Source organism: Haemaphysalis longicornis, unplaced genomic scaffold (assembly GCF_048455015.1).
Source record: "Haemaphysalis longicornis isolate Haplotype H1 unplaced genomic scaffold, Haemaphysalis longicornis Haplotype H1 scaffold_5, whole genome shotgun sequence".
In the NCBI taxonomy this organism is placed as follows: Eukaryota; Metazoa; Arthropoda; class Arachnida; order Ixodida; family Ixodidae; genus Haemaphysalis; species Haemaphysalis longicornis.
In genome coordinates, this window is record NW_027526385.1 from 44,964,975 (window position 1) to 44,992,011 (window position 27,037).

The window sequence follows — 27,037 nt, forward strand, 5'->3', positions numbered from 1 at the left end:
AGTCGAACAAAAATGTATTATTGTGTATTTGTGGCATACTGAACGCTCCCCCAGGCGACGAAGTCTGTCGGTGGGACGCCGTATCAGGTGGATGATCTAAACTAAAAATAAAAATCAGTTGTTTACTAAAGTGGATTGTATGAGCACGGCCGCTGGATGAGAGCGCACGCAAGGTGCGGCCTGCCGCGTCGCCCGGATTTCAACGGGCGAGGGCGTGAGTCGCGGTGTTTACGTTTGCCGCCGCTTGACTCCCTCGCGGCGCTAGCGTTCGGGGACTGGTTTCGGGACGGAGCGGGGCGGTCCCCGTAGGCGAGCGCTTGCGCCGACCGAGACACAGCCAGCGCACGGGTTTTAAAGCTGTCGTTGTCCTTCCTGGGCTACTCAACCGCGAAAACTGTCTGTTCGTATGTATGTATGTACTGCCAGTCGGTCGCTCGATCCAGCCGCCCTGCCGTGACTGAAGCAGCAAGAAGTTAAAATAATTCTTGAATGAGATAAGGCAATACATTTTCCATGTAAATCTAAAGAGATGCTCTATATTCGACAACATTGTTAACAAAGATAATATTCGACAAAAAGATAATAAACCACCGGTTAGCTTTGTCTGAAAACGTCTCACACACAGCACGTAAACCACGTTGCACAGTTTAAAGCTGCAAGTTGATTAGTTACAGTTCAAGCGGCAGGTATTTGGTGGGACTTTATACGTCCTAAATTTCAAAAATGTCCCCTTTTCTCGGGAAACGCGGCGTCGACACACGGGAGAGCGATTTGCCGGCGACGCATTAAAGATTGCCTTAAAGACACTTCTTTGCAAAAAACATGTTGGCCGACCTCATAAAACGAGGACACGCGATAGGATGGCTGAAAAAGGATTTGAAAAGACTAGAAATTTTGCTATGCGTGTCTTTCGATACTCTATACTGGCTCGATCATGTCTTGCCGCACATAGAGAGTTGGGTTGTTTCATTTTCGCAGGCACGACAATGCCTTTAAACGCGCTACTCAAAACTTGATTACAGAGGCTGTATAGAAATAAAAATAAATGCACCGTGCTGTGTTCAAGAGACAGTGCGTACGGTCCACTCTCCTAGCTGCTAACCATTTTTCAAACTTTGCGATGAGAACTAGCGCTAGGTACATTTCCTCCGTTATTTCATCGCCGATTTAAACCCATATGCATTTATCCCTGAAGCTAACGGCCGGGCTCCTAGAGCAGCACCAGTATGTGCTCAAATTAGCGCGCTCTAAAGACATTGCGGTAGTTTTTCTGTGAACATACTGCACTTCAATTCGAATTAATTTTGGTAGCGTAGGAAAATTTTCACATACGTTATTATTACGTCAGCTTTCTTTTTTTTAGTACCCAAGCATAATCTCTACGTAATGCAAGAAGTGTATGCCTTGTATCTGTACAAAATTCAAGCATTTAGAAAAATTAATAATTATGATATTCAAGATGTAGATTGTTGGTTTAAAATAGCAAAGAAAAGAACAAAATGTGAAATGGAAAAGCGGTGTTTGAATGCTTACGCATTATTGGGCAATTTTTGGAATTACTTTGCGCTTTTCTATTTTGTGTCCGGGCAAAAATTTAGCTTGCGGAGCTCGCCAAATATTTTTTAATTTTTTTTGTCGACCCGGACATCCCATCTGCTCTCCTTAATTTTTTGCGAGGCTACAGAGAACAATTAAAAATATCAGGTAGAAACTGGAAGCGCTTTTTATTCAACTGTATATATCTGTATTGTCAAAATAAAAAATGGCCGACATAGCTATGATAGTAGTATTACTTCATAACTAAACAACGTGTAATCAAGTCATATGTGCCGTGAGATTAATACGAATTGTGGTGTTTTACTTAGTACACGAGGAAAAACCTACATAAAAGTTGGTTATGTCTCAAACATTGAGAAATGTTGGCACTCATAAATAACAAGCGCCGTCACAGAGACATTGTTTCTGTTTGTCCGGAAATTTAATATATTCTCTGCAGTCGCAGCTTGCAGACAAAACGTAAATCTCCGTCGGGCGTGAGGTCACAAAGAGCATGCCGAGTGATGTAAGGCACAACGACACCGCAATGCGAGACGGAAGGCACACTATCAACGCGTAATGCTGGTACTACGAACGGAATTTAACTTCCATCTTGACCAAATTAAGCTCGGCCGCCGCTAATCGTGTTTGTCTTTTAACAGGCGTAACATTAGTGCTGGTAAATGTCTTATGTGGAGCGTGGAACGCCGATGATAAGCCCACACTTCGAAATAAGCGGCCCGAAAGCCGGCGTCCCGCGGGCCGCGCTCACCGCAACCAGTCCCGGAACGGTGGCGCCGCTGCGGCAGTATTTGGCTCTAGGCGCACTCACGCCGCTTTGGAGGCACGCGGCAGGCCGCACGTCAGTGCGCCTTTCATCCAGCGGCCGTGGTATGAGCAGGAACCATGGAGGAAGCAGGAACGTACAGAAACAAACATCCAATCTATCTGTCAGTCCTCCATGCATACAGAGCTTCTACAGATAGTAAAATACATAGTGGGTACACTTGTAGTACAGCGAACCAGGTTTTAAAAAGTTACTGTATGCAGCGACAGCTGTTGCCACAAAGCATGCAGCCCCGTCTTTGGCATGTCTTTGGATGTTAACCGTTTACTCTAGAAATAACTTTAGCAAAACAAACAAAAATTAAGGTGAGCTAACTCTGTTGCCAAAACTGTGGCAACATCTATTTACATTTTTACTCAATAAATCATTGTAAAGCTTTGCATCTTAAAAGGTGGCGCGTCGTTCAGAAGGCATGTCATAATACCCAACAAGGGTAGCTCGTAGGAAAGCTCCGCAACTAGAAACGCTAAGAAGCTATGAGCGGAGACCTTTAATTTGGCGCCTACATTTGTGCGCGTGTTTGAGCCCTTTAAGCTTGCTCAGCGCCGCATTCAGTCACTGTCAAACCCTTTTCGCATTGTAGAAGCTATGCGAAAACGATGAGCAAAGAGATCAAAGCGATCGACCGGGGCACCGTCCATCGAATATGCTCCGGGCAAGTCGTTCTCAACTTGGCGATCGCAGTCAAAGAGCTGGTCGAAAACAGCATCGACGCTGGAGCTAAAAACATCAGTACGTTTTCCACCGTTTCCCCATATTTAAAACAGTGTCGGAAGACCTTTAGGGTACGGGAATAAGACTTTAAATGATTTTTAAGCCATCATTGTTACCTTGCAGGTGTGAAGCTGAAGGACTTCGGCAGCAAGCTTGTTGAAGTTGTCGACGACGGTGAAGGTGTCGACGAACCCAATTTCGCAGGGCTCAGTGAGTGGCATTGCTCAAGGAATCGCGCACCGACCTCTCCGTTGTACGACGCAGTCCTGGGCGCGTCGTCGTACGGCAGAGAGCGCAGCGCTTCGGAGAAAATGTTTTGTTTCCTTACTTCGACGTTTTATATGTGAAGTTTTGCAGGTCATCATCAGTCATTGTGTACTAAGTGGTTGATATTGAAGTTCGGAACCTCTGTGCGTGCGTTTACAGGATGTTGCATTACGTTTAGAAAAAGAAACGTCTTAGTGTGGCAAATACTGCTCAAATCCGATTTTATGGCGCTTTTAACACCTAGATCGATGACAGTGCTTAAATGAGTATTTGTCACTAAACTAAAGTGAAATTTCAGCCATCAGAACAGCATCCGCCTGTTCATGTTTTTTACAAGTCACTGCATAGCCTAAGGTAAATAAATAAAACAAATCCTGTGTATTACCCCCCTGATTCCTTTTATTGTGAAATAAATAGAAAATAGACAAGAGATGATCGCGCGTGTAAAACAAGTGAATATGATTCCAAAGCAACTCTTTGTATTCACTGTCTCTGTGGTTTACTCTCTCCTCTCCTTCTGTTTTTTTTTTTTTTTTTCTTGGAGTTTGAAAATCTGACGTACTCGCTTTAATTTCTGGCAGCGCGTGGTTGTTGTTTAATTGTTGCCACTTTGGCGGTGATCTATCTGATAAAACCAGCGCATCAGCTGTTGGTTTTTGTTACTGAGGCATGTTCTTTTGTTCTTTGTTACAGCTCTGAAGTACCACACGTCAAAGCTTCGCGAGTTCTCCGACCTTGAAGGTGTGGCAACGTTTGGTTTTCGAGGGGAGGCACTGAGCTCCCTTTGCGCCCTATGGTGAGCGTTAAATTATAATAATACACCATTGAAGGAGTCGGACATGGTGGAAAGTTGCTGTTCACACATTTGCAGAGAACAAAGGCCACATTCTATAATAGGTAATGCGCGGGCAAGGTTGGAAGTGGGTGGGTGACACTAACCATAGATGTTGAACAAAGAAAAAACAAAAAGCTCAAAACTGTGTTCCTGCAACTGACTTCTTGCTAACTGCACGTCTGGACTTCCCACGGATAACCATTGTACCATGAAGTCTACGGATCAACTGTGTATTCTTCTAATGGAGGCGAAAAGCAAAAACGTTCGTGTGTTCAAACTTTCGGCGCACGTTAAAGATCCCCAGGTGGTCAAAATTAACCTGGAACCCTCCACTACGGTGTGCCTCATCGCCTGCGTAGCATCGGTGCATAAAAACCCCACAATTAATCCATCTTTATTTTGATGCACATTATAGAAGCGCATTTCTAGGTAAAGGGAACAAAATATATCAGCTCTTCCTCTGCGGAGTTGGTTGTAGCAGAGTTTCAAAAGGACTGACAAAATAAAGTTTGTCAATACGAAAGCTACCAGGGTTCATATTATTGACACATGCAGTACAAGCATCTTTAATGAAAGATGTGGGCCATGAAGGTATTAGCTAGCTCACCCGAGACATAAAAATACAACTCTGTCAAGAGGTGCAAACTGTATGCAGTAAACGGGATCTTTAAAAATTGTGATTGGATGTTACCTTGGATGTAAGCATACCGTAAAGCAGTCATTTAATGTTGCAAATGGTGTACCCTACCGCAATAGTGGACTTCCACTGCCGTTACTGTTATCAACTTGTGAATGTTTAAATGTAGTGTAACCTAGTCAGATGAATGAAAGAAACAATGTAGAGATAGCTGCTGTAGCCTGCCTTAGAACTGATGGACATGAACAATCTTAGTATGTGCATCCTTAGTTCCCGTAATCTGCAATCTCTGATAAGATAAACAGCTTTGCAAGTTTTACATTTCAAGTTGCTGTTCCAGCGATGTCACCATATCGACATGTCACAAGGACGCATCTCAGGGAACACTGCTGAAGTTTGACCACCATGGTGTCATCACATCGAGATCACCTTGTGCAAGGGAGGCAAGTATATTTACAGTTGACGACCGATTTTTCAAATGCCTAATTTTTCGGACATGGTTGATTATTTGTACTAATTCCCGGCACCAGGACATTAAGGTTTTTGGGGGACCATTTGCTTTTTTGGACTGCCTGATTTTTCGGGCATTTTCGCGGTCCCTTAAGGGTCCGAATAACCGGTTGTTGACTGTATTTGTTCACACGAAAAGTATAAAAATATGCGAAGGCACATCATCATTGCCGTTTTTTGTCATTGCTGATGAAAAGGATAGGCCTCAATTTACTTGCATGCAAAATTTTTTGCTTGAGCTGGGCATATCGTAAATTACCGATCAAGCGCCCCCCTCCACACACTCTCTGACGACCCAAGCCACTGAAACCGAAACCACCCACGAACTTTTGACTGCACTCTAGACTAATTGAAAATTCAATCCGAGAAATTCCGCGCACGCTCACCATTTTTTTTTTGTCGTGTGATAGTGCAGAATGTGCTCGTGACTTTGTAACCACAGTGGTTTGTGACATGGAAGTCCTGGAATGGCGTCGCCGCGCCAGAAAAAAAGAAACGTGCGCACGACATTTTGTCTCTACGTTATAGATAGAAAGAGGATAAGCGAGTGGGACAAAAAGTATGAGAGCTTGCTGCAGCAGAACTTTGACAATGCCAAGCTTTGGCAAAAGTTGAACAACAGAGTTCAGCGTAGAAGTGGATAACGCTCTTCTTGAGTTTTTCGAATGAGAGTAAAGTGCAGGGCGTGTTGTGTGTAACAGGCTTCTGTCTCAAGAAGCCGCTAAAGTTGCGCACCGCTTGCAGCTTGGAAATTTTGTTGCGTTGAGCAAGTACATCAAGTGATGGAAACAGCACTTTGGCGTTACACTGGTCCATGCTACTAATGAAAGCCACAAAAGAGCAGAAGATTTCTTGGAGGCCTTTGGTTCCACCAGGAATGCCCTCCGAACACGCCATGAATACACCAGTTAAATATTTAAAGGAATGACCAGATGATGACCAGTAATGACCAGATGATGTTAGAATGGATTAACCAGCGAAAAGGAACAACAAGGTGGCTGGTGAAAACACTGCATATTGCTAACACTGGTTGCGCCAAGAGGGGCTTCACAGTTGCATTCGACAATGCACTGCATTATTTTTTCCTTTTTGTGAGGGGAGGGAGGTGAACAATTTTGCGCTGCCATTTTGAATCTCGGGGCAGCTCTGAACAGGGGCCCCCTCCCCAAAAATTTCATGAACTATCGCCATGTCGAGGGGGTGAGCGCTTTCTCGGTATTTTACAGTACTGTTCTATAAAAAAAACTTTGTACTATTTTATAAAAAAACTTTTAGAAAAACCATTTCTCTACTCAGTCTGTGGGCAAGTGGTTTTTGTCCAGAGTGGTTTCTTGCCTACAATTTGTGCATTCAGCTAGTTGCTACATTAGGTCGTGTCAGTTGTGATACTCACGCACTCAATTTGTGAGGAAAATGAAACCTATCTGGCTATATTGACTTTTCAATTGTTTGCAGCTAATCTTGCAGTTTGGACCACACATAATGCTTTATTATACTGCATTTTTTTCTTCCTGTTTTTATACCTACAAGGTTTTTCTGCTTCACATTTAGTCATATTTTTTCTCCACATCACGTTTGTTCCCGCTACAGTCCCATCCCGGCAGAGTAATGCACTGTCAAGCAATTGGGTGTTTCAGTAAATTCTGTTAATTTCCGGATAAATTCTGTTAATTTCCCCAAACTCTCAGCGCGGCACAACGGTGAGCCTGCACAACCTCTTCACCACGCTACCCGTTCGGCACCGAGAATTCTTGGCCAACCTCAAGCGAGAGTTTGGCAAGATGGTCACCCTCCTGACGGGCTACTGCCTGGTTGCAACGGGCGTCAACATTTCCTGCACCAACTTCACCGAAGGGGGGTGAGAGCTGCTTTTGGTAATCGGACACATCTCTCCATCAATCAAGCAGCACACTTGTGGAATGAGGATCGTTAAGTCGGCCAAAATGGACTTACTAATACCTCATCTGTTTATCATCATCATTATCATCAGCCTGTCTACGCCCACTGCAGGGCAAAGGTCTCTCCTGTAGATCTCCAATTATGCCGGTCCTGTGCTAACTGGGACCAATTTGTACCTGCAAACTTCTTGATCTCATCTGCTATATAAACTTTCTGCCACCTTCTGCCACATTTTGCCTTCTCTAGGGATCCACTCTGTTACCCTTAAAGGAGTACTGACACGAAATTTCAAAGCTGAGATAACTATGTAAAACGCTTCCTTTTTATCAGGAGATATCTCCCAGCAAGTTTCAACAGCAACCGTTCAGCGAAACATATTTAAAATCCATTTTAATCTTCGCCCGCACGAGAAAGCCCAGAGCGGGCTGACGTGACATCATCTGCTACGTGCCCCGAACTGCCGACGTCGGGGCTCCCGTGACGAAGCCGACGCACTGGCTGTGGTTGGCGCGCGCTGCTCGGGCGTGTGTACACGTCATGGTTTTGGGACTGACGTCATGCTGCCCGGGCCTGTGGGGACGGCGAAGACCTCGGCCGGTATGGGCGCGCGCGTGCGCTCGCTCGCGCGCGCTTCCAGGGAGGCAGCGATACAGCAAGAATGGTGACGCCATGTCATACATGCTGTCATGGCGGCCGCTCGGCGTTTTTTTGTCGAAACCGAAACTGGCACGAATAAACGACGCCGTAAATGAATGTTTACGCTGCGCTCGACCGTCTAATCTGTCATTCTATGATTAGTGGGCTGGTAGGCACGCATAGCAGCGAAAAAAACGTAACATAAAAATTTCGTGTCAGTACTCCTTTAATGACCAACAGTTATCTCGCCTACGCATTACATGCCCTGCCCACGCCCATTTCTTCCTCTCTATTTCTACTAATATGTCCTTACCACATGGTTGTTCCATGACCCACTCCGCTCTCTTCTGGTCCCTTAACGTTACACCTATCATCTTCCGTTCCTTTACTTGCTGAGTCATCCTCAATTTAAGTTGAACCCTTTTAGTAATCCTCCAAGTGATCCTCTTTTTAGCTGGCATGCAGCTAAAGCGACGTGGTATGCAGCTCTTTAGAGAGAGTAGGGTTGGACATTTTAAGAGAAGTATAAAATATGGCTACGGTTTCATGTATTTTTGATATCTGCAAACGAAAACTCCCGTGCCTCCATGTGCCTTTGAAGCGTGCGACATCAGGAAACGAACGTCCTGGTGCGTGTGCAGTCACCACCAAAGTTTCACGGTGTTCAAAACATGATTTGGTCCCCAAGCTTATAGCTCTCATCACTTAGATATGCATCCTTAGGTAATAGTCGATGAGTTAATAATAGGCATCATTGTCAGGATCAAGACATGACTTAGACATCAAGCTTTAACGTCTCATCACTTGGATATGCACTTTCAGTCATCAGTAGGCATTATCTTCAAAATCAGCAGAGTCCATATAAAAGTGTACCGTATTTTCGCATGTATAACCCGCACCAAAAATGCAAAAATTTCAGTGGCAAAGTAGGGGTTCGGATAATACGCAGGATTTGCCCTATAGTACAGCTTCATGGCAATGTGTGTCGTGCCGTGAAGCTCCTACGCAGTAACACTGACTAAGCCTTCCATGGCAGCGATTGCGCAAAACATAAAAGGACAAGGAAGAAAAAACAAAGACGAGCGCACTCTAACAACTGAATTTTACACTTTTTCTGTCTGCATAGTCCGTGATGTGTTGCTTGAGCAGTAGCTTTGGTGCAGCCTTTCCTGCATCAAATGTGTAGGCAATATGCGAAGATTTCTTCTCCTTTTCCGGCGGGCTGAAAGTGGGGGTGCGGATTATATGCAGGGACAGGTTATACACACGAAAATACGGTACGTGAGTATATATGTCACTTTCTTTTATGAATGACTGCCATCTACGCTCAAGAGAAGCAAAATTTGCCTGTACCAGTTCACCTAAATTCTGCGTCATCACCTCTACGTACTATGTCATGTGCTGATAAGCTTCGCTAGTCATCCGTTTTCGCAGAATGAAATGGCTTGTGATTTGTTTCCTCTTATTATGAAACATCCTCCCAGGCACCTAATCTCCAAGGATTCTCCTCTTGCATAATTTTTTCCGGCTATAATGAAAAAAATGTTCGGGGGGGGGCCAAGTTAGTAAGGTAAATCACCTTCTTGTGCTAACTTTGGTGCTGCCATTTTGAAGCTGGATAGAGGGTGGATGTACAGACGTGGTTTCATCACTGTCACACTCGCAGGCGCAAGCAGGTCGTACTGAACAGCCAAGGGTCGCAGACAGTTCGCGAGCGTGTGGCGACTGTCTACGGTGCCAAAGAGGTGAGTACGTAGATTTGTGACAGTCTGAGAAGACAGAAATTAATGTGGAAAAAAAAATAGCCTGTTTTTGTAGTCATACTTAAATTTGAGTGGTACCCACTGAGTTATAGCTGAGTTTTAGAAAAGTTGAACAATGCTTTCCTGTTCCAGCAATGGTTTGTGTTGTGGGACGGCCAGTTTTATCCGCGCGGCCTAACTTCACAAACACTAACCCTGACTAAGCAGTTTTTACATGATTCACTAAGCCAGAATTTACGTTATAAGGCACTTGTGATAGTGTGGCAACGCCTGTGTCGATGGTTCGTCTTGTTCATTACTCAACGCCATTTTTATCAGCAATTAATAGGATTAATAGAGTTCAAGGATTTCCTTTAAACCATTTTGTGTCTTAATTCTGATGGCAAAGTAATGAGTAATATGCCATCCACAAAGCCTTTGTGGATGGCAGACAGAAATATTAAGTGCATGCTTATTAGCAAAATTTTATGCGAAAGCAATAAATGGCCCATTGAGCAAAAAAGCTGGCGTCGGCGTTGCCACTGCCTGTAGCAGTAAAATGGCATCAAAATTCCCAATGGCTGCAAATGTAGGCATGCACTGGCCTGAAGTGCCCATTGGATGTGATGTATAATGTGGCTGTGAACACAGGTATGGTTTTTGGCCACCTGTCAATTTGGAGATGAACATCAAAGGACGTCTGTTGTTTCTCCTGTGGTATAATGCAAAAGTTGTGTGACCCCATACAAATGTAAACCACTTTAATCATTTGTATTGAGTAAAATAATCAGGGTCAAGCCATTATTTTTTATGGTCTTCTTTAGTGCCACTAATACATCCCATGCCATACCATCTTGCCCAAAAGTTGACTCTAGCTAAAGTTTTCAACAATTATGTTTTTTTAGTGGCATCTTATTTTGGCCTCCTGAAATTATGCGTATGCTTTCTGTGATCCTCTGCCTTTTTCTTTCCTTACTTCCTTTTACTCTGTTCTAGTGAAAGCAGAAACAACCCATTATGTGTGTTCGTTGTTCCTTCCAATTTTTCAGGTCACAAAGCTCCTAGAAATCCAACAGTGTGCTCCAACGGAGGAAGTCCTGGAAGAGTTTTCATTGTCCAGGTGTTCGGCTGAGCCACCCAGCATAAGGTGAGCAGCTCTACCCTCAGAATTGGTTCCAAACCTTTCTTTTTGTAATTTTTTACCTACCAGATAAATCAGTTTTTTAAATGTTGATAACTGCAGCTGAGTTCTTTGGTTGTAAGACAATGAGACAATTGCCTACTTTCTTATGCAGAATAGAAGGTTACGTCTCGTCATGTGCGCACGGATCGGGCCGAAGCTCTACGGACAGGCAGTTCATCTTCATCAATTCCCGCCCCTGTGAAATGCTTAGAGTGAGTGCCCCCACCCCCCACCCCAGTTTTCTCTCTCTCTCTCTCTCTCTCTCTCTCTCTCTCTCTCTCTCTCTCTCTCTCTCTCTCTCTCTCTCTCTCTCTCTCTCTCTCTCTCTCTCTCTCTCTCTCTCTCTTTCTCTCTCTCTCTCTCTCTCTCTCTCTCTCTCTCTCTCTCTCTTGTTTATTTTTCAATGTTAAGCTGATTTTGTGTCTGCCCTATTAGTGTCTGTCACATGTCAATCCTTCTGGCAAAGGAAAATCGAAGCCAAAAAGGTTTTTGACAGTCTACTACAAGAACAACTGCTGTAGGCTATAATTAACACTCATTGCAACACTACTTGGCAAATACATTCGAAGATAAGTGCAGCCTACCTAATTAAGTTGGTGCTTATTAAATCTAGCCCCTCTATGAGCTGGCATCAGAGCTAGCCAGCAGGCTGTGATGACATGATCCATCAGAAAGCCAGATGCTTTGAAGAAGTAGTAGAAAACACATTGCGCCAAACATCAGAAAACAGCATTTGAGATAATATAAATAACGTAAATGAAACAACAAAAAAAAACATCTTTATATCTGTGGCTCGGTGCACTGCAAAACAAAATAGTATTGTGCGTTCCCAACTGTGAGGAAGTGGTTTATACTGTAAATCACTCTATTCATTGAAGCATTAGATTGCGGCCTTAGAAATGAGCCACTACTGGCGGATCCCGGATCGCATGAAATAAGTCATGTGATAATTTTTGGCAAGCCTGTTATGAATTCACTAGGGCTGCATCGTTACTGTTGTCATCATTTACTCGTGCTTGTAATAATTTAATTAATTATTTTCCATTTTTGCAGCTGACCAAGCTGGTGAACAGCGTCTACCACGTGTTCAACCGGGATCAGTACCCCTTCTTATTCCTCAACATCCACCTTGAAAGACGTGAGTCGCGCGTTTTTAGTTTATTCTTTCAAATCACACTTGCATTGCTACTGTCAGGCTCTGTTGTCCATTAGTCATGATTTATAAGTCAGATTTAATTGGCTATTATGTTGAACTTTAATGCATTTCTGTGTTGGTGCCTCACCTGGTCATGTTATTAACGTACCATAGAAACAAATTACAACCCTGTTAAATTTGAAAGAACCAGCTCTTGGCGACTCACTAAGTTTTATTCCAGCCTTTAAGATGTTTTTTTAACAAAAAAAAAATGCCAGAAATACTGAAAAACTTCAAAGATTCCCGCACTAATATAATATTTGTTAGGCAGGAGTTGAGTAGACACATCGTTACTGTCCATTTTGTTTTCCAAAGCACGCCAAAGTAACCACTTTTGCTTCCTATTTTGCACCAGGTATTTCGCTCATCTGTTGTTCATCTATGCAGAAAGTGTGGATGTGAACGTGACGCCAGACAAGCGCTCCGTCTTCGTTCATCATGAAAAGTACCTCCTAGCCATCGTCAAAGTGAGTACTTCTTCATCTCTTTAGTACGTCCTCGTTAAAATGAGTGTGTAGTGCCTTGTGAAGAATACCTCGACTGCACCGTATACATGCAAGTGGCCTCTGCTAGCTCTGCATTCGTTTGAACGACTTCTTTTTTGCGCATTTCCAGTCATCTCTCCTGGCCATGTTTCAACCGATTGCAGCCACATACGAGAGGCGGGATTTCTCATCATCACCTTCCCTGTCACAGTCCCAGAGTGAGTGATTTTGCTTGCTATAGCTCTGTCCATGATGTTGCCTTTAACTACTCACTGTCGCATGATGACCCCCTGCCATCATATTCATCATCATCATCTTGCACAGCTGCCTAGCTGTGACTCGGACAGTAAGAGGACATCAGTGTAATGACGACAGGGCCGAAAAAAGCGGTCGTAATCTTCAGCACACGCCAAAATTTTGGTGACCGACAGCGGCAACATTTTGCACGGATACCATATTTGCACGATTCTAACGCGCACCTCTTTTTACTAAATGTGGGTCTAAAGTTTGTGTGCGCGTTGCAATCGGACTCAAAAACGAAGTCAGCTTCATGGCGAAATCCAACTCAATCTAATCCAGAACAATCCGCCATCATATGAGTAAATTTTGTCTTAACTAAATGTCTTCTAAAATAAAGTGTATTCTGCCAGGTACATGACTTAAGTGATCTCATGTTTTTACATCTGCACAGTAGAATCGACAGCAAATCATATTATCGAATATCCCCAAGTAAACTAGACTGCACGTTACAGTCGGGGGCGCGTTAAAATCATGCAAATACGGTAATTGAAAAAAATGCTGGTAGTGTGTTCTTATCTCACGGAACAACGTAACCAACAACTTTAAAGGCACTTTTTGAGCGTTTAATAACCTGTTAGTCTTTTCATTGTTGCCTATTAGAAACCTGCATGGCAAAATAGGCCTTTTAAACATGCTCCGTCTAAGCAGTTATTCTTCCTTGAGCGTGTTTTGTTTTCTTTTCCTTGTTCAACCGTCCAGGTCCCATTCTTTCGTTTCTGAGCCCCCGTCTACAGCAGTCATCACCATCTAGTAACAGGGTGAGTGTGTGGGTGCTGTGCAGGGAAGCACGTACTGTAGGCAAATTAGATAAGTTAGATAGCCAAAATGCCTCAGTTCCAGAGTACCAAAGCTCCTGCTTGTTTCAGCTCATAAAGAACGCGTCAGGAATGCATCTAGTGGCTGGCTAGCTATCTTTGTACAGAACGGCTGCCGAAATCATGTATACACTGTGTCAGATAAGCCAATGAACAAATTTTTGGCGTTACAAGTAGCTCAGCTGGATGTTTCTAGCTTTCAGTGTCAACATTTGAATGCTAATGTGCTTTCATTTAAGCACATGCCTACTATTTGGGCTTGGAGAATGTAGAAGAAAAAGGTGCTTGGAGTTGGGTAACTGCAGAGTTGATCATATGTGCTGGTGTTTATTATAAACTAATTTTCTTTAAAATTCGCGCTTGCTGCTGGCTGCTTTATGTATGGATTTAGGCTGCAGTAAAAGTCTTTGTTCTGCTGAATGAACCCGAGAGTATAGTTAGTGCCATCAGGCATTGTTGAGACACCCAGTTAGGCGACTTCCAATATTAGCGCAGTCAGGATAAAAGGTGCCCGTGCATATAAAGATTTAAATTTCTGTTTTTTACATCTGTTCAGAGTGTGGACAGCTCGGGCACTCCAGCGAAAAGAAGTTCGTCTTCACTCGGAGATACGCCACCCTCGAGGCGTTCTGTCGTCTTGCAAGGCTTCAAGTGTGAGTCGATCCCCTTGCATTTGCGATTTTAAAAACAGCACAAGAAACGCAGCTGCCTATACTATATGACGAAATGACAGACAGAGTGAAAACTGTTCTCATAGGCCTTTATAGGTCTTTGGAATGTTCCTTGAATACGTATAGGTCATGCATGTAGAATACAGTGCTTTCTTTTCTTTTATGCCTGTATAGGTCTATTGTATTTTTTGTGCCGTTTTTTGTCATGCATTTTAACCAACTCACACAGTTTTTTGTCCTATGCAGTGATTTTGTGACGCTGTTTTTGCAGTGTGAGGCAAAAGAAAGCTTGCGGTAGAATTTCTTAACCTGAAAACTTACAGCCACAATTCTTAGGCTAAGGCTTGACTTTTCCTGCCCTGTGCAGAAATCTTTGCTTTTTTCCCTTTTTTTTGTTTCAGTGGGGACTATGGTGAGTTTTTAAGTTTAAACATTGCATGAGTACCACTTGCATTATCTGCAGCACAATGTCAGCAGGTAGGAACCTCCAGCACAATTACAAAACTTGCCAAGTGAGGGAAACACAGCCTCTTTAAATAACTTTTCAATTGGAAACTCATGTAGGGAATTCAGTATACCTTTCTAGTCACATGTTTGCTGCCTGAATGACAGTGTGTCACTACCTACCTGCTGTTCCCCTTTCTCATCTGAACAAAATCATTCAGCATACAACAGTTTGGAAGTGCTGCCCCAATTGTTTCTCTACAAGTCTCGATTAATGCACTGAGTTTTCGTAAGTGAATTCTTTCCCGCAACGACTTTTTTCTTCTTTTTTTCTTTTTCTTTTTTTTCAGTTCGCCGTGTTGAAAACAAGAGCACCCCCTCTTCTGTGTGCGACTCTTCACCGAGCTGTTCCCAGTCGACCATCTCTGGATGCTCCCAAGCATCCAGCACAGCCGAATCGGAGTGTTCCAACGCGTGCTTTGACGCGGAAATGGCGTCCGACAGCCCCAGTGGCTCTCAGAGTGCGTCCCAGAACAGCACTAGTGTAACACTCGGTCAAACCAAGGACTCGGACGACATCACCAGTCGCATCAGCCAATCTGATTCTGCCCCGTGTCCACAAGACGAGAGGGTCTCTTCACACGACACTTCTACTGGACAGGACGTGATTATGGTCGACGAAAGTTCAAAAATAGAGCGGGAAAATGGACTTCCAGGAACTGGCTCCAAACTAACGACTTTTGGTGGTGCTTCAAGTGCGGCTGTTCGTGCATCTATCTCTGCGCAACACGTTCGAAGCAATTCGAAGACTGGCGGTGGTGCATCTGGAAGTTTGCGGCTTAACAAGCCCAGTTGTAACGGTGGCGGGAAGATGCAGCCTATTGGAATTCGTTCCTTAGACAGGTTCCGATATGGGTCGAGTTCAGAAGCTATGGAACAAGCTGAACCTGAAGAAACTTTCGTTGAGGGTGCAGGTGAACCTGAGGAACTTGAGTCCAGCACGTGTGGGGAGGCTGGTGGGGAAGTGGTGGAAAGTGTCGTCAACGAGAAACATCGGAGTGACTTGAACGAGGAGAGCTTTAGTGAAACGGGCATCGAAATGGCATCACAGCCAGAGGAAGTCGACGAACGCGTGGAAGGTTACAGGCGAACGCAGGTGCTCACTTTCAGCTGTGAGAGCCTTGCAAGACGTCTGAAAGACTTGCATCGTGAGGGTGATGGTGGGTGTTCTTTTGATATTGATGTCATATCCTTCGCTCTTGCTAGCTGAACTGATTTGTTGTGATTGTGGTTTAATTGTATGTGAAGCATTTACATTGCTTTGCTTGCGGCGTCCAGCTGTTTATGCTAAGCCTTCTATTTATGTGATGACGAATCTAATCGTCTAAGTGCAGTCAGATTAATTAAGAATTATTAAGTAAACAAGATGACTGTTTATGTAATTTGTTTGCCTGAGTAAACAGTAAATTTATGTAAATGTACAGTCCTTTACATAAATAAGGTGATTGTTTACTCAGCAATATTGAATTTTAAAGGATAGTGCTAATATTCTTTAGCTGGTGTGTGGTCACAAAATGATGGCAAAGTAACGTGGTGAAATCTATTGTTCATGAAATGAATAATGCTCTCTATTTTTTGTTGACTAAATCAGTCAGAAGTTGATCTTCAAAATATTGTAAACCATAAGCTGCCGTTGCACGATCTCCTTTCAGAGGAAAAAACTCCCTCGGAAAAGCTGTGTCGGGGTTTCCGAGCGACCATCACTCCTGGCGACAATGCGGCAGCTGAAACTGAGCTGAGCAGGCAGATTAGGTTCGTTAACGATTTACAGTATACATCTGCACAATTGTTGAGCGTTACAAGCAATTACTGAGCACATTTTGGACGTGAGGTTGATTGCACATAGCCTTTCGAATTGTGTAATCGCTATGCCTCCCAACTTTTTCAGCATGACAGGGTGGTGTGTACCCAGTCTCGAAGTTCTTTGCTAAAAGAGGGAATTCTAATGGTTGACAATCATCTGTGTTAAAACTGCGTCTGCTAAATTTGCTTTACGTTTTGTCATGATATGTGCTGTGCTGATGAAAGTGTAATCGAAGATCTCAATGTTTCTTTCCAGCAAGGACATGTTTGCAGAGATGAAAATAGTGGGCCAGGTAAGTAAAAAGGCATTCTTAGTCCATCACAAATTCTTTTGTGTGTCGATGTCATAAACGGTTGAACTGGCTTGTAGTTGAATCAAAACTTATTGTGCTTGTAAGGCCATGCAGTAGCTATCGGTGGTGAATTCAGAAACGAATGCACAGGGAGGGTATATTCACTCCCAAGTTATTCAAAGTTCACATTGCCTCTCTTACTTGCTTTAAAACTGTTCTTGGAATTCGTTGAAGTATTTGTAACAGAAGGCTCTTTTTTTTTTTTTTTTTTTGATGTCTGCGGTGGTCCTTGTACAATGATCCTTGAATCTGTCGTTCGAGCAGCACATTTCCGTATTGCAGTGAAGCTGACTTTAAAGGCGCACAGAGTACAGCAGAGAGGGGGATTACTTATTTGTGTAGAAATTCCCACTTAGCAGTGTTTTTTCTTTCTTCCTAAAGCTGTTAGGTGTCATGGTATATCGTATTGGCATTCATAGGTGTCTTTTGCAGGCTACTCTTCTTCTTTTCGGACAATTTTGTGCTGTGACACGCAGTTCAACCTGGGCTTCATTGTGGCGCAACTGGGCGAAGACCTGTTCATAGTGGACCAGCACGCCGCGGACGAAAAGTACAACTTCGAGACCCTCCAGCGAGACGTGGTCATGGAGACCCAGCGGCTGCTTGCGTGAGTCTTCCTCTAATTTCTGCCTCCCTCGGAACATGAGTCATGGATGTGTCGTCCTTGGGGAGTGACAATTCACTCCTAGTGTGAGGAGTGAGTTCTCTACAGGTTAGGGATGACTAGTGTGATTAGTGCTAAGGATGAGGTAAATTCGTGCGAACCGATTTATCTTTGAAAGCAGAAGTGTCGAATTCCGTGGCAGGAAAAAAAATCGACGGCCCTTTGCATCCTTCTGAGCAATGTGCCTACGTAATGTTAAGATCATCATAGAGGGGATAGCTGCCTTAGCTGCAAGTTCTGAAAAGTGCATTGCTATTCATGATTGCTATTCATTGCTGTTCACGCTACTTGGGAATAGTGCGAAATAATGGCTTGTGCAAGCGTTAATCGTCCCTGAATAATTTTAGGCCCCAGACGCTCGAGCTCACCGCTGTCAACGAGATGGTGCTGACTGAAAACCGCGACATATTTGAGAAGAACGGCTTCGGCTTTGAACTGGACGAGTCCCAACCACCGGGCCGGCGCGTCCGATTAGTGAGCGTTCCTGTCAGTGGCAGTTGGCAGTTTGGGAAGGAAGGCAAGTTTCGCTGTTTTATTATTATTTTTTCCCTTCGGAAAAGGTTGGCTTGAAGAAGTGCGTGCCACTTTTGAAGTGCTGGGTGTTCTCCACAGCTAAGTGTTAGGAGACAAATTATGCTGAATTGTATGCGTGGACTCCAGTCTTAAGTACGAAATGGGAACTTCCAGTTTAGATTTGGGGCTCTCGCTATGTAGATTGAAATTCGGTTCCTTCCATGCCGTCAAAGTGATGCAGAATACCCAATATATCTACACAGGTCCATAGTGTACAGCATCTTGCAAGTACAAGATGACGGCATAGTGGAAGTCATAAATGACCACTTGAAAAGGGGACTGCACCTTACATATAAAGAAATCTTTAAGTGTAGAGTGTTTCAAACCGTAGCTTGAGTTCAGTGCAGAAAAGATGCTCCAGTGTTACACCAGTGGGAAAAAATGGGGTGCTCTTACTTAAGAGTGGGCCAGTGAGAGAAAAAGAGTGTGTACACTTTAATTAACTATAGGTTGGATCACAAAATTGGTTCCCTACCTTTCCTGTCAGTGCCGCGGAAAATATCCTTGGATGCCGACTACAGGGCAGAGGCCTCTTACAAGTTCCAACTAGAGAGAAGAGAAAGAAATAAACTGTGGTTGATTCCTCTGTCATAGGAATCAGTAAAACATGAAAGTGAAACATGCAGCGAAATCTGCAGCTGAGCATGACTTGCGGGTCAGCAGCTGTCTTGTGGGTGTGCTTGGCGAGCGACGTCCTGCTTGCGGGTCGCTTCGGCAAAGGTGTACTGGCGTCATTTCCATGACGGATATGACGTCAGTGAAATCTTGGTGTATCCCGGCATAAACCACTTTCCTATTAAAATATAAAACCCGAAAATGAACAACCTTAAGTATAACGTACTCTGTAGTACTAAAGGTTGCTTCCCCGCAAGAAGACCCTGTGTGCAGGGGTGTACCCTTTACAGGCTGCTTGCTTCGTTGTTCCGTGACGGATATGGCGTCAGCGAAATCTTCGTGTATCCGGGAATAAACACTTTCGTGTTAAAAGACTTTATTCCCGGTCAGACTAAGACCTAGTTCCAACTGTTAATACCTGTTTTGGTCCCACTTCGAAGTGTACGTTGTTACTCCAGCAACTTACCTGGCCTTCACAATTCGTTGTTCTGGCATTGCAAGGCCTTATAGCTCACAAAGATTGACATTCCCCCCAATATTTCCATCTCTTCCTTTACAGATGTTGATGAGTTGATCTTCATGTTGAGTGACAACCCGGTAAGTGCGACTTAAAATGTGCCAATTGCAGTCCTTTCTTACGTACTCGTTTTTGAGTGCAGCCTTGTGGTGTGTGTGTGCCTGAGTGCTTCCTCCTCCCTTCTCTGTCCCAGCACACCATCTGCCGACCTTCAAAGGTGCGACAGATGTTTGCTTCGCGTGCCTGCCGCAAGTCTGTGATGGTGGGCACAGCTTTGGCACCGTCCACCATGAAAAAGGTGGGCAACTTGGGGTAACACAGTGCAGGCAGTATGTTTGGCACTGTGGTCACTGCTTTGAAATTTGTACTTGAGCCAATCACTGCTACAAGGTGTGATCCAAAGAGGTTCCTGTTGTAATGGCTTCTAAAAAGCAAAAAAAAAAAAAGAAAAATCTGACCTGTGCCTTTCAAGTTTCTTACTGGCGTACGTTTGTAAAGTGTGAAATTACAAGGATATATCTATTTATGCTAACACTTGATTTTTGTTGGCCAGATGTTTGAGAAAGCACTGATACATGCTCGCATTTTTTATTTTTTGGTTAAGCACCTAATTTTTAGCATTGCTCGAAGCAGTTTTTGAACAGTGATCAGTGCAATTTCTAATTTTTTTACTGACGAGTTGTTTTATTTGCTTGACTGCAGAAAACAAGCTACCTCGAACTGATCTGCGTTTAAAACCTGCCAGGCTTGTTGCTGCATGAAAATGTTTAGCGAATAGGCACCCTTTTGATGGACAAAAGTCCCTTGACACAACGTAGCAACCAAATATGCAAGATTGGACAGCAAGGAAGACTGTTAGTAGTGTTACTACAGGCCTTAACCAATGCCGAGTTTATAGTCAGGTTAAAATAACTGCCGTGCAATGGAGGCTTGAAAAAATTTAAAATATTGGTTTTATAATCCAAATTTGGGCTTTCTTTTAACATCAGAAAAGGTAATCTTTCGTTAGATTGGAAATGAATAGAAATATTCGGACCTAATGGGGTTTTAACGAGTTAAATAATTTAACAATTTGACAACGAAAATGTTGTGTTGTCTTGTCCTTGCAGGTGGTCAGCCATCTTGGCGAGCTGCATCACCCTTGGGTGAGTGTATTCACGTTCTAGCTAACACCCTCACCCAGAATGTATGAAAAGACAATTGGAGTAACTTTCACCTCATTCGTGTAAACCTTTTTTGCTACTTGTAAAAAAAAAAAGGACTCCAAAAACCGACAGTTGTTGCTCATTACTTGCTTTAGTAAGCAATTTATACATTGTATTCTTTCACTCAAAACATGCTGGGCTAGAAAATACAAGTTAAGGTGATGTAGTGTGAGCCGAGAAATTGTCAAGACCAATTTAAAACAATTTCACGATAAAAAGATGGGGGGAAAATTTCTTGAACGTTGTTAAAAGGGGAGCACCTTTAGGGAACCATTGCTTTAATTAGAGATACCATTTTGAAAAAGTTAAAATACTTGTACTTGAAAATGAGGCGGCGTGAAGCTTGTGTGCATCTTTGGATGCTGTTAGAATGGTATTGTATGTACCGTATTTTCACACGTATAACCCACATCAAAAATGCGAAAATTTCAGTGGCAAAGCAGGGGTGCGGATAATACGCGGGGTTTTTCCTTTAGTGCAGCTTCACGTGAAGGCTATGCGCATTATGCCGCGAACTGACTAAGCCTTCCATGGTAGCGATTGTGCAAAACATAAAAGGACAAAGAAGAAAAAACCATGGATAGAACCAGATGACCTTGTGTTCAACAGTGAGGACTGCGGCTCAAGTTACAGCTCTAGCGAGAGCAGTGACACCGAGTGAATTGTGACGTTTGTCTTGCAGTCAGTGCGTCCTACTTGCTAAATGTACGCTTTTTCTGTTTACGTACTATGTGATGCGTTGCTTGAACAGTAGATTTGGCGCAGCCTTTCCAGTATCAAATGGGCGGGCAATACGCAAGGATTTTTTTCTTTTCTGGCGGGCTGAAAGTGGGGGTGCGGATTATATGCGGGGGCTGGTTATACACACGAAAATATGGTACGTTACTTGTGCTAAAAACCAGTTATTTCATGTATTTTTGAACTTGTTTAACTGTGTCTGTGTCTACCTTGCCTCATCTTTTATCAACAGAACTGCCCCCATGGAAGACCAACAATGCGCCACCTGATCAACCTAGCAATCCTTCCAGACTGAAGTGGGAAATAAACAAAAAAACCGTTGCAGAAGTGAGAAAAACAGCCAAAACACCCTGTGTATAAAGTGAAAGCACTCAGTTTTTGTTTTTTATTGGCTAAGAACCTGCAGACCATCAAAGCGAAGACAACCTGAGAATCGAGGCGAAACTAAACGGCCATGGCAGCCATAACAGAAATCACAGCTAAAACCGGTAAACAACATGTAAAAACAAAACAAAAAAAAAGAGTGCACAACACTGAACACAACAGCATACAGATGACACAGTTTGTAATAAAATAGACTTTTCTTCTAAGGCGTTCTAAAGTATACAGAAAGGCTTTCAAAGTAGTCTTAGGTGCATACTAGCAGTTTTTTCAGACATATACAGCACAGTAAAATGCGTAAATGAGTGCACGTAAGACGACAGCAACCGAAAGTGTGTGTAGTTGATTGATGTGACTTGCTGCAGAGCTCTTGTTTGGACACACTTCTTGTGATGCATTGAAGCTCATGTTAGTTCGCACATTTCCAAAGGGCTGTGTGACATTTGTAAAGTTTCGCCGAGATCTGAACTATAAGCGAAATTCGAGCTGCAGTATATTTTTAATACTTGTGGCATGGAAATGCTTACAGCTGACATGCTAAAGAGTCAGCAAGTGCTGTTGACACAGTACTTGAGCGAACGCATGTGTATTTGATGTAAATAAAATGTGCCAAGTAACTACGACCAAGGATGTTTGTTTATTATGGCAAAATTCGATGCTAATTAATTGGGCTTAGTTGTCGTCTAAAAATATGAACTGAAAACCTGACCATTTGGGGTAGGTTAGCAGTATTGAACAGGTACGCCTCAATTCATGTGGCGATTCCAGCCCTTATTTTATGCTTTCCCAACATAGATGCCTGTGTAAAACTGAAACAGGACGCAATTTGTGGCCTGCACAACCTCTCTAGCCGTAAATTTTCCAGCAACATATTTTATTGGACAGTGCAGAGATTCGATGGAGGGCCATGTTTTAATATGCCTTCGCTGTAACTGCAGTTACTCGCATCACGCTTGCTTCTAAAAAAACTCAACAAAAAACCTATTTGAACGGCTGTCCTAAACTGCATTTTTAGCACCCAAGCGTACTCAGAGCAGATATGTGGATCATTTGTAACTGATGCCCTCTTCTGAAACACTTCAGTGGTGCGTTTGAACCACAGTATGCTGTGCAGTTTAGTACACGCAACGGAGATGCTCCACAATTTCACAAGCAAGAACTTTCAAAATCAGAATTTGCGTGGGAACTAGTTGGTTCTTTACTGCATGGAGAACACCGAAAAAAGTAAAGTTGGATAAAAAGTTATCGCAGTCACCAGCTGTCTCCCGACAGAAAAAATTGTTGGATGCGAATCTGCTGACGTGGAAAAAAAAAAAAAATGTGGAAACATTCAGAAAGACTAAAATATGTAGATTTCAACATCGCGGATGTTAAAATACACTTGAGTCCATCTCGGCAGCCCAGCTGAGTTGGCCACAGTTGAGAAAGAACACAAACTAGAACGCGCCCAAGCTTTCGTCCTCATTCTAGCAACTGCAGCATTCCTCTGCACTTCCATAGGCAAAGCTTGTGGCCGATTCGCAAAACAACTAGGTAGTGTCACACAATGCTCTGCTCATTTCGTCCAACAGATCCATTCATGCTGTAAAACACACTCCAAATAAAAGAAACAATCTGACAAGAACAAGGCATCGGGCAAGCGAGCGCGATCGTGGAATGCAAGAAGATCACAATAGCAGGGGAGCTGAAGAGTACATCGTAGTCGAGAAACGACTTGCGGGGATGTGTACGCACCCGTTCTTGCACATACCTACCACACACACACCGTGGTCGTGAAAGAGTTTGCGTAGAGGCACTGAGATTGTACGCAGAGCAAATCGTACAGGTATCGAAAGAAAACACAAGCTGCTCTACACTGCGGGACATTCCTTACATTGACAGACATCTTTCCGAGGCAAGCAGACGCAGTGGAATCTATCTGCAGTAACACAGGTACAAGTAATAGAGTACGCGTAGAAGTCTGCAGAAGCAGGTGACCTCTTACTTGGCGGGGTTGTTAGTTAAAAGCAACTCGACTGGTTATGTCTCTCATAACCCGCACTACAGATTACTGGGCATCGTTTTAAAACGCCTGTGGACTATGCGAGACAGCAGAATCTGTACAAATGTAAAGCAATACGGGTTCAGCATAAACCAGCAGCTAAGACTAGTTTAAGTGAGTGGGCTGTGAGTTGGGATCAAAACTGTGCTTGTCCTCCGTGGAGCAGGTTCAGCAATGAGCTTGCGAAATGCGTGCCTGGTCTTTCGTGAACACAGTTTTCTTGCTTTGGCAAGCAGCATATGTCACATATGGTCCCGCCATAAACTACGCTGACCCATATCGTGCAGACATGAGTGCTTTACAGATCACACGCACAAGGAAACTTAGAAATCACTCGAAAAACTGCAAAGGCCATTGACTAATAGCCCTGTAAAACCACTCGTAATGCCTCTTCGTACAAAAAAAGAATCTCTACCTCGGATAGCAACGCGTTAGCATAGTGCACAACTATCTGGCTCTGCGACGATTCCCGAAATACTGCCGGGCTTACACGTTTGGACGGTCGTTAGTCCCGCGAAAGTCCTGGGATGGATGAACGTTGGGGAAAGACTTGTCGAGTAAACCGTGGCGGTCTTGTCGTAACCACTGGAACTCGCACTAACTTGACAGAGGAAGTTCACCGGGTGCAAATACGTAGTGCTCGTTAGTTTCCCACGTACAAAAAAGTAACACCACCCTGTTATGTTCAACTATGTCACCGGCTTGAAAGGGAAGTTGAGCCCCAATGTTTAAAGGTGTAAATAGTCAAAATTTTTCAACTAGCCGCTCGCTAGAATCGTCCTAAAACCTTCACACTGATATCTTTTCACGATATCTGCAGCCGCTGACTTTCCCCACCCTGCTTTTCAAACCTAGTGCACATACAAGCAATGCCCCTAGAAGGGAAGTGAAGCATTGACCCTTATATGTCAACACATGTTCAAGTGACATACTCTTCCAAAAAGACAGAAACATGGCCAGTCAGCTTTGGTAGTTGTTTAGCGTAACTGTCAGCAAAACATCACTTCCAACTGCTTGGTATAGCCACTCTGTCCCGAATGTTCGCAGTAAAAGCACATTACCATAGATGGTTTCAAGAAAAGTCGCCCCAAAATTCAACAGCAATTAAATAACTGCTTTCACAGAAGTTGGACGTGTCGAAAGAAACAAGCCTTGCTACTATATATAGCTAAATGCAACTAAACACAAAGCTTCAAACAAGCAGTACCCAAATCCAGCTAACACAAAATTTGAAGCAGGGAAAAAATTACGCTAATTTTAAATTTTTAGAAAACTCGAAATATTAAATTTGATATTCTTTGAATTCGGGCCACTGGTTTTGTTTCAGTGGCGCTTTTGAATTGCAAACAGTTGCTGATCATTAATATCGCCTCAATTTTTGTAATTTTTGACCCTGCAATCATCACAGAAGGTCCGCAGATAATCTTACTCTCAAGCAGGTGCTCATAATTCCTGCGACTGGTCGCATAATGCTGAGGTGTTCGTTGGCTAAGCTTTGGGGGGGAAAATAAATGCATTTAATTAAGTACGCGCAACAAAATCTATCAAACTACATGAACATAAAAATAGGCAAGAAAATGCAGCATAAAATCTCATGCCACCTTCACGGTATTAATAGTGGAATATTTCAATCTCAAATTTGATTCATAAGGTCAGTTAGAGAGTACATTTCAACTTAAATCTTGGTACAGCTCTTATTAGGAAGAATACAAAATGCATATTATAGAGCGCAAGCTATGCGCAACTTGCTTTCACCGGTAAAAAACAGTCGGCGTATACACCCATCAGATTCTTGGCTGCTTACTTTACTATGATGTGAAAGTGTTGTTAAATTACACTCAGATCTCGTACACGAAACATTTGAGCACAATGCCCAGCGGGATTCTGCAAGAATCTACCATTGAACCATTTCCACAATAAACAATACTGCACTATTTGCGAACTAAATGCACAAAGCTGTCCTTCGGACATTCTCTCTACGTAACATTTCTTACCCTGTGCCCCACCGGGAATTCAATGCAAAAACAAGCCATTAAATAATAACAACACTGGGCGAATCAATCACAATAGAATAATGTCTTCTATAATTAAATATCTAACAAGCGAACATGATACATAGGACAATTTGAATCGGGGGGGGGGGGGCAATGATTTCCCCCCAGCGCAGGGCTATCAAAAGAGCAACGGGCCGCCTCATTTCGGGCGAGCGAAAAAAGAAAAGCGGGATTCACAAGGCACAAGACCGCTGCCTTTCCCGGAATTTGCTTTACGAGCACGGCCGAGTATACAGTCCCGCACCTCCACATCGACGGCGCACACGTGTCTCCACGGGGATTCTTGTCGGGTGAAAAAAACGGTCGAGCGTGCGAGTGCCTACAAGAGTCCGCTTTCTCGCCGTGTCCCTCAGAGTCTCAAAGAAAAAAAAAAGAGAAAATGTGGCGAGGTGGTTCCTGTGCGGGAAAAAACAAGCACCAAAAAAGAGGGGCAACGCGTGCCACTCAATTTTTTCACCCGTGGAACCATAAAAAAAAAAAAAAAAAACTCGCTTGGTTTTTAAGAAAAAATGTGATACTCGTGAGGTCCTAACCCTGGTCAGTGCGTAGACGCGAGATTGGCAGGGTCTACGACGGCAGGGTGCAGCGGCGGCGATGTTTTCGGCTGCGAGCGGGTGGCGCGCTTCGCCTTACGGCGAAGACATTTCGCTCGCTGGCCGAGACACTTCACTCATGGGGCGGGATGCTTCGCTCGTCGGCCAATGCCCTTCGGCTGATGGCTGGGGTGCGTCGCCCAAGGGCCGGAGAAGTTCAGCAAGCTCGTCGAGCTCGGCGCGGCTGTTGCGCATGTAGACGAGCGTCTCCCAGAGCACGCGCACGAGCAGCTTGTTGTCGGTCTCGTTGAGGCACACGTCCGCCGAGAGGGGGGCGTTGAGGCGGAAATAGGGCACATTGATGGTCTGGCACCAGGCCTGGGCGCGGTCGACGAGCCGGCCGTTGGCCTGAGTGGCCTGTGGGGGCGGCGAACGAACAGCTTTGCTTAGGACGCAGTTATTAGATGGAATACCTCGGATGAGCTGTGCCTGCGACCATTTCGACCAAATAACAAAACTCGTTCCGCCTAATACAGACTGCTCGAGCCGCAAAAAAAGCTTGAAAGTGTTCTTAAAGGGGCCATGCAGACAAAACACAAATTTGGTTTATTCAAAAGATTGCCTCGTTAGAATCATACTGACACTACTATTAACGCACACTTCGCTCAAATAAGCTACATAATTAGGGAAAAAGGAAATGGCCATGCGACCCACTAACTCATTTCCCGCAACAGAACCTATGATGTCATACCAGCCAGCTCTGCGATTGGCTCAGGCCAGCAAA

General features: G+C 43.8%; 2 protein-coding genes across 5 annotated transcripts in view; one reads left to right on the plus strand and one right to left on the minus strand.

Annotated features, from left to right (window-relative positions):
* The first annotated feature begins 2,827 nt into the window (after positions 1 to 2,827).
* Pms2 (mismatch repair endonuclease PMS2) lies at positions 2,828 to 21,618 on the plus strand. Its single transcript, XM_077670295.1, has 22 exons — positions 2,828 to 3,115; positions 3,221 to 3,307; positions 4,058 to 4,160; positions 5,177 to 5,279; positions 7,035 to 7,204; positions 9,548 to 9,626; positions 10,673 to 10,770; positions 10,919 to 11,018; positions 11,860 to 11,944; positions 12,389 to 12,468; positions 12,617 to 12,704; positions 13,486 to 13,544; positions 14,158 to 14,254; positions 15,067 to 15,936; positions 16,429 to 16,528; positions 16,836 to 16,872; positions 17,409 to 17,539; positions 17,944 to 18,113; positions 19,344 to 19,381; positions 19,495 to 19,599; positions 20,411 to 20,446; positions 21,477 to 21,618. Exons 1-22 carry the CDS (start codon positions 2,983 to 2,985, stop codon positions 21,537 to 21,539), a joined length of 2,832 nt encoding a protein of 943 aa, XP_077526421.1. The 5' UTR covers positions 2,828 to 2,982; the 3' UTR covers positions 21,540 to 21,618.
* The window catches only part of Ipla2-via (calcium-independent phospholipase A2 VIA), a 40,968-nt gene continuing 35,530 nt past the window's right edge, over positions 21,600 to 27,037 (minus strand). For all 4 annotated transcript variants that reach the window (XM_077670299.1, XM_077670298.1, XM_077670297.1 and 1 more), the window contains one exon: positions 21,600 to 26,670. In XM_077670299.1, the coding sequence (XP_077526425.1) occupies positions 26,350 to 26,670 (321 nt within the window). In that variant the 3' untranslated portion in view covers positions 21,600 to 26,349. The remainder of the gene's footprint in view (positions 26,671 to 27,037) is intronic.